The following is a 15,682-nucleotide window of genomic DNA, read 5'->3' as shown; positions in this document are numbered from 1 at the left end:
CTGATATGAACTGACCTGATACATACCTCCCAGATTGATAGGCCGATCAAAACGTAAATTATAAGCCAGAATTAGAACCCCTGCAAATATGCGACGTGGTACAGTGGTACCTCAGGTTACAGACGCTTCAGGTTACAGACTCCGCTTACCCAGAAATAGTAACTCAGGTTAAGAACTTTGCTTCAGGATGAGAACAGAAATTGTGCAGTGGCAGTGGGAATCCCCATTAGCTAAAGTGGTACCTCAGGTTAAGAACAGTTTCAGGTTAAGAATGGACCTCCAGAACGAATTAAGTTCTTAACCTGAGGTAAAACTGTACTTTGTTTAAAAAGGCGTATTTTGGGTTTAGGAGTGTTCCATGCAATGCAATTTTTCGGAGGCCGATCTTAAAAAAATGCAGATCAATGTAGAAATGTACCAGAATGGCCTTGGGGATTAACAGATTCAAAAGTGCCATGGACGGGAAGTAGACTGATCCCAGGATACGGTCTGAAGACACCAAATTGCTGAGATGAAGTCTGGGTTTGGTCAATGCCTGGATGGGAGACTGCTTGGGAACCATATACATGTTGCTTTGAGTTTCATCATGGAAGAAAGGTGGGATATAAATATTATTCAATGGAACAATCTGTCCGTGCGTATGCATGGTAGACGGCATCTCAGGTTCACAGGCTTAATTGTCTTCAGAGCTGCACCTCAGCTCCCTTGAACACTTGGCAAGAAGAGTAGATTGGTGAGCTCCTAGCCAGAGTGGAGAGGCACAATTCATGTCCCCCTCTGAGCCTATGCCCTTGATTGACTTTTGAACTGTGGTCCTTGAGCATAAGAATCAGTTCTGAAATATTTATTCTCCCCCACCCCATCCTGAGTACCAAGACCTTTAAAGATTGTCCTGCTTTCTGGTGAGGGAAATGCAATTTTGTAATGAGCTGGAAAACACACTTGTAATCTCATACTTCTTTATTACCTAACCATGTAACAACAACAAACTGAAAGGAGAGGTGGGGGAAAGCTCTTCACACGTTTTCTTCTGAGGTGAAACATCACAGGCCAGGTTTCAGTCTCGAACATAACTTTCTTCTACTGGTAGAATATCTGAGAAAAACCCTCAAATAGTTAAACTACAGTCATTTAATATATTGTATCTTGGCCAATAGCTGCCTCCAGGGTATTGGTGGAAGTGACAGGAAAGAAGTCACATTTAAAATCTAGGGCAAATCTAAGATAACATTAAAAAAATGTAAAAAAATAATAATTCTGGATAGTCTCTAACCTTTTCCCCAGCACAGCTAAGTGAAAACAAATGCTACTCCTCATTTCCTGCAGAGCCAGGGCAAGCCAAAATCAAATTACTTGAAATATATTTTTATAGAGTATTTTCCCTATCCCCTACAGTACAAATGACTAATTCAGCTCTTCCTGTTGGGTTGGAATGGGCTCTGGAAACTGGCAGACAAATTCAAATAGAGTTGGAAAGAGGAAAGGAAAATAAGAAAGGGGGCTTTTGCTGACTCTTGATTCATTCACTGAACTCGGTTGAGCATCAATTTATGGAGCCCTGAGATTCCTAAAAGGAAAAAGGATGCAAACCTTAGAGTTTCAGGGGAATAATTGGCCAGTACTTGGGTTGCTTTTTATCACAGTTCCTATCAAAGTTGAGTTGCATGGTGGTCTCCATAGCTTGGATTTTGCTGGCACCCAAGCCATAGAGTTTCTTCATTTCAGCCCCTCTCCTTTCGCCGGGCTTCTCAGCTGGGGGCTGTACCGATCGGCCTGTCGATAGGTGAAGGTCGTGGTCTGCTTCGACATACATGTCCTGGTGTTCTGCTTCAAGCTCCTGCTGTTTTCCTGTACAAAACACAAGACAGCTCCTTAAGCTGCTCCTCAGTTATGCCAGACAGGTTTAAAATTACACACGGGCCACATACGCAGACCCGAAGACATACACAGTGATGCGGGGCAGAATTTTTCCATGGAACTCTCCCCCCCGCCACACTTCTTAAGTTCATTAGTAACAATGAATACATGCCAAATATTATGCAAGCTTGGCGGTTGGGGAGCATTTCGCTTTTGTCTGCTAAATACAAGTAAAATCTGACAATTCCCCTATTCAAAATTTTATGGGAAACACAAATCACTGGGCATATGCATAACCTTTCAAACAAAGACAATCCATACACAACTTGAGCCTTGCAAGTATGCTGGTTCCCGTTTCAACAAGCCTTGAAGCTGTAAGTATATTATCCCTTTCTTTTAAAAGCTGCACTGCTTTGCCAATTTTTCTTTGGGCACAATTCAGAGTGTTGGCAATTACCTGCACAGCAATAAATAGATTCAGGTAGATAGCCATGTTGGTCTGGCGCAGTTGAAATAAATAAAAAATTGTCCAGTAGTGCTTTAGAGACCAATTAAGTTTGTTCTGGGTATAAGCTTTCATGTGCATGCACACTTCTTCAGATACAGTGGTACCTCGGGGTTACATACGCTTCAGGTTACAAACGCTTCAGGTTACAGACTCCGCTAACCCAGAAATAGTACCTCGGGTTAAGAACTTTGCTTCAGGATGAGAACAGAAATCGTGCTCCAGCGGTGCGGCAGCAGCAGGGGGCCCCATTAGTTAAAGCGGTGCTTCAGGTTAAGAACAGTTTCAGGTTAAGAACAGACCTCAGGAACAAATTAAGTACTTAACCCGAGGTACCACTGTACATGCACACAAAACCCAGAACAAACTTAGTTGGTCTCTAAGGTGCTACTGGACAATTTTCCCCCAATAAATAGCTTGAGGCTAGGATACACGATGGGGTGCGCTCCCGCTGCTCGGTCCCGGCGCCTGCCAACCTAGCAGTTCGAAAGCACCTCCGGGTGCAAGTAGATAAATAGGGACCGCTTACCAGCGGGAAGGTAAACGGCGTTTCCGTGTGCGGCTCTGGCTCGCCAGAGCAGCGATGTCACGCTGGCCACGTGACCCGGAAGTGTCTCCGGATAGCGCTGGCCCCTGGCCTCTTGAGTGAGATGGGCGCACAACCCCAGAGTCTGTCAAGACTGGCCCGTACGGGCAGGGGTACCTTTACCTTTACCTTTTAGGATACACGAGGGACTGTATTCTCCCAGGCCAGCACGTCTGCTTCCTAAGATCTGCTGAGGAGGTTGTGGCCCAATGGTGGCCCAAACAAGACCTGGCTAGGATGCATGAGGAAGCTTCCTCTGTGGTTGCATCTAGGCTGTTGGAATTTGCCTGCTGGAATTTGGCCTCAGCTCTCTCTGCTTTATGTCGCCTGGGGAAGACTATTGTTGTTCTCATCATCATGGCAGGCATTTGATCATCACAACCACCATTATTATGGCAGGCATTTGACCTGCCACGGTGAAAATTCTTCTGTAGCTGCCCTTCATGGGTGCATCAGATAACAAAAATCTCTTGCCTTTTTTATCTTCTTGATCATTTCATTGGCTTCAATGCTTTTAAAACTGCCACCCTGAGCACTGCCAAGTAGTTTAAAATTAAAGTTAAGGAGGGGGAAGCTCTCGCACGGAAGCATGCAGGGGATGAGGACTATGACAAAGGGAATCAAAAGTGGACTGGGGGAAAGATAACATTTATTCCTGTTGTAAACCCTTTAAAAAAAGGAGTAAGAGTGTGAACAAATTATTAGAGCAGATGTTGCACTGGAAAGAACAGACACGTCATACATGACAGAAGTTAAATTAAACTTGGTTCTCCCTCCCACCCTCCCCCAATAAAATGGGACCACCAGGCCTAAATTGTTTTGCAGCTGTGGCGATGAAATGATAGAACAGGACAGTGTAACTTTAGCCAAACCTCTGCTGGTGAAAACTGCTGACATTCTCCAGGGTAAGAGAAAGGACAAGCCTCAGCTTGCTACACATACCTGAGCTAAGCTTGTCTTGTGAAACCCAGCTGTTGGCATTGTCAAGACACCTGCCAAATTGACAACCTCCTGAATGCTCACACAGATGCACTTTGTTTTCCCCCCTATTAAACACTACCCAAGGTGGCAGCAGCAGAGTGATAAAGTATTAAACGAGAATTGCCAGTCTTCAAGCTGATGCACTCAATCCTGCGATGCCTGAGCGAGTTTAATTTCTGGTTAAGACTGTTAAATATTTAAGCCTTTTGCACCCATGGAAATTGACGGTGGCCCAAATTTATCTGCAGATTAAAAAAGTAAATAGTTTGGATCCACAAATCAGTCTTATTCTACGAAGCCAGCTGAAAGCTGATTTCAAAAAGGAGGGCATTTTTACTTCTATTGTAATAACAAGGGATGTCACACTGGAAGAGGAAGAAACTCTGCCTAGCTATACAACTGAAAGATATTTCTGACATAGCTTTAAAAGACTCAGCATATACACATTTTATAATCCCATATTTTAAGTTTATGTGTGTACATCACTTAAAGGTTGCACGCTGATCTATTTTACTGTTGGGTGGACTTTTGCCAAAATGTGTGTCTTTGCAGGAAACAGCCAGATGTGTAGATCTTCTTAAGCAACAGCTGTGTGCACCAAAAGCCACACTGGAAACAGACCATCTTTGTTCTTGCTTACCGTCTCCAACAGGGAACAGGAAAGATTGTTATCTTGCATGAGAAACAGGCTGATTGTATTTATTTGATTTTGAAAATTTCTACCCTGCTGTTCAGCCCAGAAGCTCTCCAACTGGCTAACAATAGATATTAAAAATACAATTTAAACAATGGAATGGAAAAAACAAAGACAACAAACAGTCAGAGAAGTTTCAAAAATTTGTTAGTGACGGCTTAGTCAATACACAAATCCAACACTTGCCTTTGCATTTCTATCTACTTTTAATGATATTACGCATAAATCACATTGTGATAGTGGTTAAAAGGTGTTTAATAAAATAATAATAGTAATGATGGTTGTTGTTATCTATTTCATTTATGAATCACTTCCTATGAAGCATTGTGAAATGGTTTCACAATGAAATAAAACCATATATTGAAGAATTGCATCTTTGAAAAACAGATAAAACAACAGCATGTATAAACACAATTGTATAAATAAAAATAATTCTCAAATCCAATGCAGCTACTGACTCGGATAAAAATCTTTATCACATGTAGAGAGAGATAAGGCTCCATATAGAGGGTCACTGTGTGATCCACATGCACACACACCAGAACTCATCCAGATTTCACTCATCAGTGAAATAATCTGCAGACTGTATACCAAAATGAAGTGTTTTGCAATACCTGCTTTAAAACATCTGCAATATATTTTAAGGCTAGAGGAAGGGGGGGAAACTATTTCTGTGTGTAGCAGCTCACTGACAATCTGTCTGGTTCACAAGACAAATTATACCTCACTCATGGACAATAGATATTTAAACAGTACAATCTGGAACTTCAATTTCTAGATTCCTTTCTTTGCTGGGAAGCAATGCTCACAGACAGAAAGTCTTGCCTCACCTCTAAATATTGCCATAATTTACTCTGTATCTCTCCACTATTGGCACAAACAAGCACAATTGTTTCTGGTGGTGGAAAAGCAGTTAAAGATCATTTACATTTTCACCTCCTCCCCTTTGCTTTTATTACTGTGTCACAGCTTTTAACACAAGTCTCCCCAAACCAGAAAAGAATTCTCCACCTAATATCCCCCAGTATAATGCGCTTAAATAAATTTTGGATGGCTGAACACTGTTTTGTGCCAGGCCCAAGTTTGCCGTCTAGACAGCACTGAGGTAAAAATGTATAGCATGTGTATCATAGTAAAGTCCTGAGCTTTCAAATGTTGATGGATGGCATGGTTTTTCCCCCATATAATGCTATTAGATATTTTAAGTATCTGTATTTCCTGCCAGTGTTTGCACTGGGGGCGCGGGTGGTGCTGTGGGTTAAACCACAGAGCCTAGGACAGAAGGTCGGCAGTTTGAATCCCCGTAATGGGGTAAGCTCCCGTTGCTCGGTCCCTGCTCCTGCCAACCTAGCAGTTCGAAAGCACGTCAAAGTGCAAGTAGATAAATAGGTACTGCTCCGGCGGGAAGGTAAACAGCATTTCTGTGTGCTGCTCTGGTTTGCCAGAAGCAGCTTAGTCATGCTGGCCACATGACCTGGAAGCTGTACGCTGGCTCCCTCGGCCAATAAAGCAAGATAAGCACCGTAACCCCAGAGTCGGCCACAACTGGACCTAATGGTCAGGGGTCCCTTTACCTTTACCTTACCAGTGTGTGCAAGCTGACTTGCAGGCTTTTATAGTAGACGTGTGGTATAAATTGCCTGAGCAAAGGTGACTATTCTGGGCAGGGACACACATTACTCTTAAGAAAAGCTCAGCTCTGCTAGCAGTACAATTTCTGCAAATTATAGAAATGCAACTATTTCCCATTCTTTAGATTAAGCACACAAAGTTAACTGATGTCCCCAGAAGGGAACTGCGTGTCTCAGGGTAAAGATTTCACAACTCTAACCTAGGTGTTTAAACCTTAAAGGAATGTTGCCATTTTCTGTCCACAGTGGCTAAGAAGAAGTCAAATATTCTGCAACTCCAGAGAAGCTGCCAGGTAGATTTGTAGCTGGTTGACTGACCAAACCGAAAGGGTGCTCACTAATGGTTCCTCCTCATCCTGGAAAAAAGTGTGACAAGTGGGGGGCTGCAGGATTCTGCCCTGAGCCCATTGTTTTTCAATGTCTTTATAGCCCATTTGGATGAAGGAATTGAGGGAATGCTCATCAAATCTGCAGGTGACACCAAACTAGTATGGGTAGCTGTTAGACAAGAGTTGAGATTCAAGATGACCTGAACAGATTGGAGAACTGGGCCAGAACTAACAACATGAATTTCAATAGGGACAACTGTAAGGTTCTACACTTAGGCATGAAGAACCAACAGCACATATATAAGACAAGGGAAACTTGGATTGCCAGTAAAAAGGTAAAGGTAAAGGTAAAGGACCCCTGACAGTTAAGTCCAGTCACGAACGACTCTGGGGTTGCGGGGCTCATTTCGCTTTACTGGCCAAGGGAGCCAACGTTTGCCCACAGACAGTTTTTCCGGGTCATGTGGCCAGTACGACTAAGCCGCTTCTGGCGCAACAGAACACCGAAACCAGAGAAGTGCATGGAAACACCATTTACCTTCCCGCCTGAGCGGTACCTATTTATCTATTTGCACTTTGACATGCTTTCGAACTGCTAGGTTGGCAGGAGCAGGGACCGAACAACAGGAGCTCACCACATCACGGGGATTCGAACTGCCGACCTTCCGATCAGCAAGCCCTAGCCTCTGTGGTTTAGACCACAGCGCCACCCGCGTGGCGGTAGTACATGTGAAAAAGATCTAGGGGTCTTAGTAAACCACAAGCTGAACATGAGTGAACTGGGTGATGCAACAGCAAAATAAATCTAATGCTATTCTAGGCTGCTTCAAAAGAAGTAATTGTACCACTCTATTCTGTCTTGGCCAGACCACACCTGGAGTTCTGTGCCCAGTTGTGAGCACCACAATTAAAGAATGATATTGACAAGCTGGAACATGTGCTGAGGAGGGTGACCAAGATGATCAAGGGTCTAGAAACCAAGCCTTATGAGGAACAGTTGAGGGAGTTGGGTATGTTTAGCCCAAAGAAGAGACAGAGAGGAGACATATCTTCAAATGTCTAAAGCGCTGTCACATGGAAGAGGAAGCAAGCTTGTTTTCTCCGCTCCAGCGGCCAGGACCCAAACCAATGGATTCAAGTTACAAGAAAGGAGATTCTGACTAAACATCAGGAAGAACTTTCTGATGGTAAGAGCTGTTCGGCAGTGAAACAGTTTCCCTCAGGAGGTGTTGGACTAGATGACTTGTCAGGGATCCTTCAAACTCTACAATTCTATGATTCTATGAACAGCAGTTAATGGATTTTTAGACTACAGAATTTCCCCTGATGTTTATTTTTTTTGTCCTTGCAGAAAATGTTTAAAATATACTCTGAGATAGGCTTTATTTCTAATCAACAGATACGAAACAGCCATTTGAACTATGCAGCGACATAAAAACAATATTACAGATTCTTGAAGACCATCGTTTATACAATGACTTCATTGTGGGCCAGTATTTCAAATTAAACAAACTGAAGTTCTGCCAACGCACACAAAATGAACCAACAAATTGGACGGAAGCATTCATTAGTTTTAAGCTTTCTACCTAGAGCATTATTTACTCCACGCTTATGGAAGATCGCTGGCAACACAGGAATTAGAGCAAAGGATAACTCCAAAGCATGCCGTTTTTATTGGTTTCCAGAATGCCGAAACACATTGCACCAAAGTGCATGACTTTAAAGAGCTCCATCCCTATCTAATTACAATTAGGAAGTGATTTTGTTTCCAGAAAGCATTATATGCACAAGGCATGTACAAGATCGGGTTTGGTGGGGTTACAAGAGAGGAAGGTAGAGCGCTGCCTTATAGAGACTCACACCGTTATTCCATCATTGCTGGCTGGTTGTGGGTATCCAGTGTTTCAGACAAGGGAGATTCCCAGTCCTGCCTGGAGATTCTGGGGATTGAACCAAGATCTTTCTGCTTTCAAAACATCTGCTCTACCACTGAGCTATAGCTCTGCCCTATATATTTCTAGTATTCTTTGTGTGCAAATCTCTACCTAGAATCATAGAATCATAGAGTTGGAAGAGACCACAAGGGCCATCGAGTCCAACCCCCTGCCAAGCAGGAAACACCATCAGAGCACTCCTGACATATGGTTGTCAAGCCTCTGTTTAAAGACCTCCAAAGAAGGAGACTCCACCACACTCCTTGGCAGCAAATTCCACTGTCAAACAGCTCTTACTGTCAGGAAGTTCTTCCTAATGTTTAGGTGGAATCTTCTTTCTTGTAGTTTGGAACCATTGCTCCGTGACTGCTTCTCTGGAGCAGCAGAAAACAACCTTTCTCCCTCCTCTATGTGACATCCTTTTATATATTTGAACATGGCTATCATATCACCCCTTAACCTCCTCTTCTCCAGGCTAAACATGCCCAGCTCCCTTAGCCGTTCTTCATAAGGCATCGTTTCCAGGCCTTTGACCATTTTGGTTGCCCTCCTCTGGACACGTTCCAGTTTGTCAGTGTCCTTCTTGAACTGTGGTGCCAAGAACTGGACACAGTACTCCAGGTGAGGTCTGACCAGAGCAGAATACAGTGGCACTATTACTTCCCTTGATCTAGATGCAATACTCCTATTGATGCAGCCCAGAATTGCATTGGCTTTTTTAGCTGCCGCGTCACACTGTTGGCTCATGTCAAGTTTGTGGTCAACCAAGACTCCTAGATCCTTTTCACATGTACTGCTCTCAAGCCAGGTGTCACCCATCTTGTATTTGTGCCTCTCATTTTTTTTGCCCAAGTGCAATATTTTACATTTCTCCCTATTAAAATTCATCTTGTTATGAGAAAATAAAGTCCAAGGTACGAGATTGGCTCCATTATTTTCAAATAATGGAGGCTTTCAAACAAGACAGGAAAATTGGTTTCCAGGTGGAGAAATCGAAATTAGAAACAGAATTGTTAGAACCCAATACTAAGAATTTATCAAGAATGTACAACTTGCTGCTTAAGTGGAATACATTAGATGAGACAGTGAAGTCTGCTATGGTTAAATGGGCACAGGACATAGGTCATGACATTATGTTTGCTGACTGGGAGCAGTTATGGACCACAGGTATTAAATTTACGGCATGTAATGCCTTACGAGAAAACATTATGAAAATGATTTACAGGTGGTACATGACCCCAGTCAAGCTTGCGAAGATTTATCATTTGCCCAATAACAAATGTTGAAAATGTAAAGAGACTGAAGGTACCTTTTTCCACCTTTGGTGGACCTGCCCAAAGATTAAGGCCTTCTGGGAAATGATTTATAATGAAATTAAGAAAGTGCTTAAGTGCACCTTTAACAAGAAACCAGAGGCATTTCTCTTGGGTATGGTCGGCCAGTTGGTGCCGAAGAAGGATAAGAATTTCTTTTTGTACGCTACTACGGCAGCAAGGATTCTTCTAGCAAAGTATTGGAAGACACAAGAGCTACCCACGCTGGAGGAATGGCAGGCGAAAGTGATTGACTTTATGGGACTGGCAGAAATGACCGGCAGAATCCGCGACCAAGAGAAAGAGATTGTGGAAGAAGATTGGAAGAAATTTAAGATGTATCTTAAGAATTATTATAAAATTGAGGAGTGTTAAAATGCTGAGGGAAAAGAAGACGTAGAATTGCAGCGGAAAATTGTGTTTAATTTTAGGGTGTAATAGAAAAAGAGAATGAATTTATATTTAATTGGTTAAGAAGGGTTGCTGAATAATGGTACTAAATTAAGGATGCAAAAAGGGAAAGGTATGGGGAAGTCCGGGAAAAGAGGGTTATGGAAATAAGGTTAAGAAAATATGAGTTTTTGTGTTTGTTTTTATGTTGTTTTTTGTTTATGTTAAAAAATTGGAAATCAATAAAAATCTTTATAAAAAAATAAAAATAAAATAAAATTCATCTTGTTTTTTTTGGCCCAGTTCTCTAATCTGTCAAGGTCGTTTTGAAGTGTGATCCTGTCCTCTGGGGTGTTAGCCACCCCTCCCAGTTTGGTGTCATCTGCAAATTTGATCAGGATGCCCTTGAGTCCATCATCCAAGTCGTTGATAAAGATGTTGAATAAGACTGGGCCCAAGACAGAAGCCTGTGACACCCCACTAGTCACTCTTCTCCAGGATGAAGAGGAACCATGAGCACCCTTTGGGTTCGGTCAGTCAGCCAGTTACAAATCCACTGAGTGGTAGCATAGTCAAGACCGCATTTTACCAGCTTCTTTACAAGAATATCATGGGGCACCTTGTCAAATGCCTTGCTGAAATCAAGGTAGGCTACATCCACTGCGTTCCCTTCATCTACCAGGCTTGTAATTCTGTCAAAAAACGAGATCAGGTTAGTCTGACACGACTTATTTTTCAGAAATCCATGCTGACTATTGGTGATCACAGTATTCCTTTCTAGGTGCTCAAAAACTGTTTGCTTAATGATCTGCTCCAGAATCTTCCCTGGTATTGATGTCAGACTGACTGGGCGGTAATTATTTGGGTCCTCTCTTTTCCCCTTTTTGAAAATAGGGACAACATTTGCCCTCCTCCAGTCTGCCGGGACTTCGCCTGTTCTCCAGGAATTCTCAAAGATGACTGCCAGTGGTTCTGAGATCACATCTGCCAGTTCTTTTAATACTCTTGGATGCAGTTCATCTGGCCCTGGAGACTTGAATACATCTAAACTAGCCAAGTATTCTTGTACTATCTCCTTAGTTATTCTGGGCTGTGTTTCCTCTGCTGAATCATTTGCTCCAAATTCTTCAGGTCGGGAATTGTTTTCTTTATCGGAGAAGACTGAGGCAAAGAAGGCATTGAGGAGTTCAGCCCTTTCTGTGTCCCCTGTTTGCATTTCACCATCTTCTCCTCTGAGTGTCCCCACTGTTTCTTTGTTCTTCCTTTTGCTACGAACATACCCATAAAAGCCTTTTTTGTTGCTTTTAACCTCTCTAGCAAGCCTGAGTTCATTCTGTGCTTTAGCTTTTCTGACTTTGTGTCTACACGTGCTGGCTATTTGTTTGAATTCCTCTTTGGTGGTTTCCCCCCTTTTCCATTTTTTGTACATATCCTTTTTTAATCTTAACTCAGTTAAAAGTTCTTAAGATAGCCACCCTGGCTTCTTTAGGCACCTTCCATGTTTCCGTCTCATTGGTATTGCCTGAAGTTGTGCTTTTACTATCTCCCTCTTAACAAACTCCCAGCCATCATGAACTCCCTTTCCTTTTAGTATTACTGTCCATGGGATCTCACCCAGCACTTCCCTAAGTTTTATGAAGTCGGCTTTCTTAAAGTCAAGAAATTGAGTCCTAGTATGCTTGGCTGCTCCTTTCCGCTGTATAGTAAACTTCAGAAGAGCATGATCACTCGCGCCTAATGATCCTTCCACTTCTACCCCACTAACCAGGTCATCAACATTGGTTAGGACCAGATCTAAAATAGCTGTTCCTCTTGTTGCTTCTCCCACTTTCTGGACAATGAAGTTGTCTGCAAGGCCAGTGAGGAATCTGTTTGACCTTATGCTCTTGGCTGAGTTTGACATCCAGCAAATATCTGGGTAATTGAAGTCCCCCATTACTACTATCTCCCTTCCTTTTGCATGCTTGGCCATCTGTTCCAGGAAGGCATCATCTATGTCCTCCGTTTGGCTTGGGGATCTATAGTAAACTCCCACAATGAGGTCCCTGTTATTCATCTCTCCCTTAATTTTGACCCAAATGCTCTCACTTTGGCTTTGAGGTTCTAAATCTTGGATCTCTTCACAGGTATACACAACCCTGACATATAACGCCACTCCTTTCTTGTCTGGTCTGTTTCTCTGAAATAGATTGTAACCCTCCATTATTACATTCCAGTCGTGGGACTTATCCCACCAGGTTTCAGTGATGCCTATTATGTCATATTTAGTTTGCTGTACCAAGAGCTCAAGCTCATCTTGTTTATTTCCCATGTTTTGCGCATTAGTGTACAGACATTGAAGTCCATTAATCATTCCCCCGTGTCTCTTATTTAAGGATTTTTTCCTCCCACCACTAGGTCTGCGTGCTGTTTGCTCCATTTGGTCTATGACATTTGGATGATCATGTTCATCAATTGATAGACTCCTACCTTCAGGAGCACTGTCTTCCTCCCCCACATTAGTCAGTTTAAAGCCCTCCTGATGAGGTTTCTGAGATTTTTGGCAAAAACATTCCTCCCAACCGTTGTGAGGTGCAGCCCATCGCTTGCCAGAAGTCCATCTTCAAGAAACTGCAGTCCGTGATCTAAGAATCCAAACCGTTCCTGTTTACACCATTTGCGAAGCCAGCTGTTCACTTCCACTATTTTTCTCTCTCTCCCTGGGCCACGTCGTTCAACTGGGAGGACAGATGAGATGACAATTTGTGCATTTAATTGCTTCAATTTCCTGCCCAGAGCCTCATAGTCTCTTTTGATCTTCTGGAGGCTATTGCTTGCAGTGTCATTGGTTCCCACATGAACCAAGAGGAAGGGGTATTTGTCAGTGGGTTTTATGATTCCTTGTAGTCGTTCAGTTACAAGGAGACAGCACACTTCCCGAGACATCTTGTCAGGCCCACAGATCACTGCTTCTGTTCCCCTCAGTAGGGAATCCCCTATCACCACTACACGCCTCCTCTTAGGTTTGGTCGGGGTTCTTCCGTGATCTGCCTGTTCCAAGGTCGCCTGCACATTCCCTGAGGACTGACTTTGCTGCTCGTCTTCATATACCTGATCGACTGTAACGAGGGAGAGATCCTCAAATGGAGTCTGCTCTTCGTCTTCCATTCTAGGGAAGAGGACCTCAAAGCGATTGTGTATTTCTAAACAATCAGAGCAAACCCTGGGCCTCCTACTTCTTTGAGTCACGTTTCTCCATATATCTGGCTCCTGTGTTGGTGAACTAGCCTCCTTCTCAGGGGAGTCCCCTGTCACCTCCTTGGTGGAGACGGTGTGCTCTGTTGCTTCCAAGAAGAGCTCCAGCTCTCTAATTCTTTGGAGCGTAGCCACACGTTCCTCCAGTTGCTGGACTTTGTCTTTTAAGAGGGCAATCAACATGCAATTGCTGCAGGTAAAGCTGCCTGCAACCTTTGGCAAGATGGCAAACATTGTGCAGGAACCGCAGGCGACTGCAGCTGTTCCCTCACTCTCCATCTTGAGAACGTGTCGTTGGGGCTGGCTACAGTGGTCCTCCATCATAAGAAGCGTGCAGACAGGACAAGTAACTCCCCCCCAAAAAACCCTAGGTCTCCCCCAACAAACGTTTGAGACTAGCTCCCCCAAATCTAAAGATAGATCAAATTGCGCGCGCCGCTAGGTGCGCGCTGCTGCCCTACAAGCTCTGATAAGCTCCTCCCACAGCTAATCACCTACCTCAACAGAAACCCTGCCCCCTCTGACCTTTGCACAGGGAGAGCAGCTAATCAGCCACAAGAAACACACACAGGAGAAAAACCCTTTTTGCTCCTTCTTCAGCCGCTGCCCTACAAGCTCTTGAGAAGCACTTTTTATGGCTAGGTCCTACTTTTGTCCTTCCACCATCATAGAATCATAGAATTGCACAGCTGGAAGGGATCCTGTGGATCATCTAGTCCAATGCCCTGCGATGCAGGAATATGTAGATGTTCCATATGGGGATGGAACCTACAACCTTGGCATTATCGGCACCATGCTCTAGCCCACAGGTTTTCAACCTTTTGGAGTCCACGGCTCCCTTGACCAACTACATTCTTTCTGTGGCACCCCTGTGGGGCTCAGGAGCCCAGTTATGTCACCCCTTGCCTGCCGAGCTGGCAGCCTCTCACCCTTTTTCAAACACCCTCCTTTGTGGAGTGTTCCCTCAGCCTCCTCTTCTCTCCTCTCTCCTCGGGCGTCCTCCAGGCAGGTGCTGCAGGCGCCTCAGCTCCTTGCAACCAGCACCCTCTGGCCAGCTCCAGAAGCACCATTTGCCTGGGGAGATTGTAGGCAGGGCTGCTGCAACAATCAGCTGTGCAAGCCTCTGGGAGGCAGAGATGCGAGAGGGCACCAAAAGGAAAGAGGGACAGACGCCAGTGTTGCCCATGGCACCCCTGACCATCACTCATTGTGCCACAGCACACTTGTCGAAAACTACTACTCTAGCCAACTGAGATAACCAGGTGAAGACTTCCTGAATTTAGACAGGCCTTTTATATTGTGCCAACTGGATTTTGTCTTTATTTATGGCTCATCATTGTGGCCTCTGCTGTTTCATCGTTGATTCAGCTTTTATTGATTTTATCTGCTCTTCTTTAAAATCTTACCGTTAAATTGTTTTAAACTATTTTATTGTATTTTTATGCTATTAATTTGCAGATTTATAAACTGTGTTGCAAGCAAAAGTTACCAAAGTGTGTTCATTTTTATCGTCACTGGGTGCTATTGCAAAACTTTGTTCTTCTCAAAACCAGAATCACAATCCATGGTTCAATTGACAAATATTCCTGATTTGCTTGTTTGTTTGTGATATAATTGGGACCATTATGCATGTGAGCATTTGATGTCATGGGACAGAGCACTGGATTTGAAGACCCTTAAAGCTTACCGTGATTTTAAATCAATCACTCTCTCTTAGTCCAGCCAATTTTACAGAACAATGACTTGGGCATGATGATGGGGCTGGAATTGCCCAGAAGTGATGGCTAAGAAAGGGACCAGGCAACACCTGCTTACATCCCTCTGAGTTGAGTCCAATTGTTGAAAAGTATGGAGTCCAGTGAGTTCTTGTGTGGGACAAACAGAAACATGACTGTGTGCTATGTGGCCCCTTCTTGGGTGCTTTCAAACATATTTCAGTATACCTAAAGGAGCGTCTCCACCCTCATTGTTCAGCCCGGACACTGAGCTCCAACGGCCTTCTGGCGGTTCCCTCACTGTAAGAGGTGAGGTTATAGGGAACCAGGCAGAGGGCCTCCTTGGTAGTGGCGCCTGCCCCGTGGAACGCTCTCCCATCAGATGTTAAGGAAATAAACAACGACCTGACTTTAGAAGACATCTGAAGGCAGCCCTGTTTAGGGAAGTTTTTAATGTTTGATGTTTTATTGTGTATTTAATCTTCTGTTGTCAGCCAGATGGGTGGGGTAATA

At 43.7% G+C, this 15,682-nt stretch overlaps 1 protein-coding gene across 2 annotated transcripts in view; it reads right to left on the bottom strand.

Annotated features, from left to right (window-relative positions):
- Nucleotides 1-942: 942 nt before the first annotated feature.
- The window catches only part of GEMIN8 (gem nuclear organelle associated protein 8), a 45,239-nt gene continuing 30,499 nt past the window's right edge, over nucleotides 943-15,682 (bottom strand). For both annotated transcript variants that reach the window (XM_079973091.1, XM_079973092.1), the window contains one exon: nucleotides 943-1,848. In XM_079973091.1, the coding sequence (XP_079829217.1) occupies nucleotides 1,592-1,848 (257 nt within the window). In that variant the 3' untranslated portion in view covers nucleotides 943-1,591. The remainder of the gene's footprint in view (nucleotides 1,849-15,682) is intronic.

The sequence above is a fragment of the Podarcis cretensis genome (genome assembly GCF_951804945.1).
Source record: "Podarcis cretensis genome assembly, chromosome: 4".
NCBI lineage: Eukaryota > Metazoa > Chordata > Lepidosauria > Squamata > Lacertidae > Podarcis > Podarcis cretensis.
Note: the sequence above shows the minus strand (reverse complement) of the source record. Positions and strands in the feature narration are given on the sequence as shown.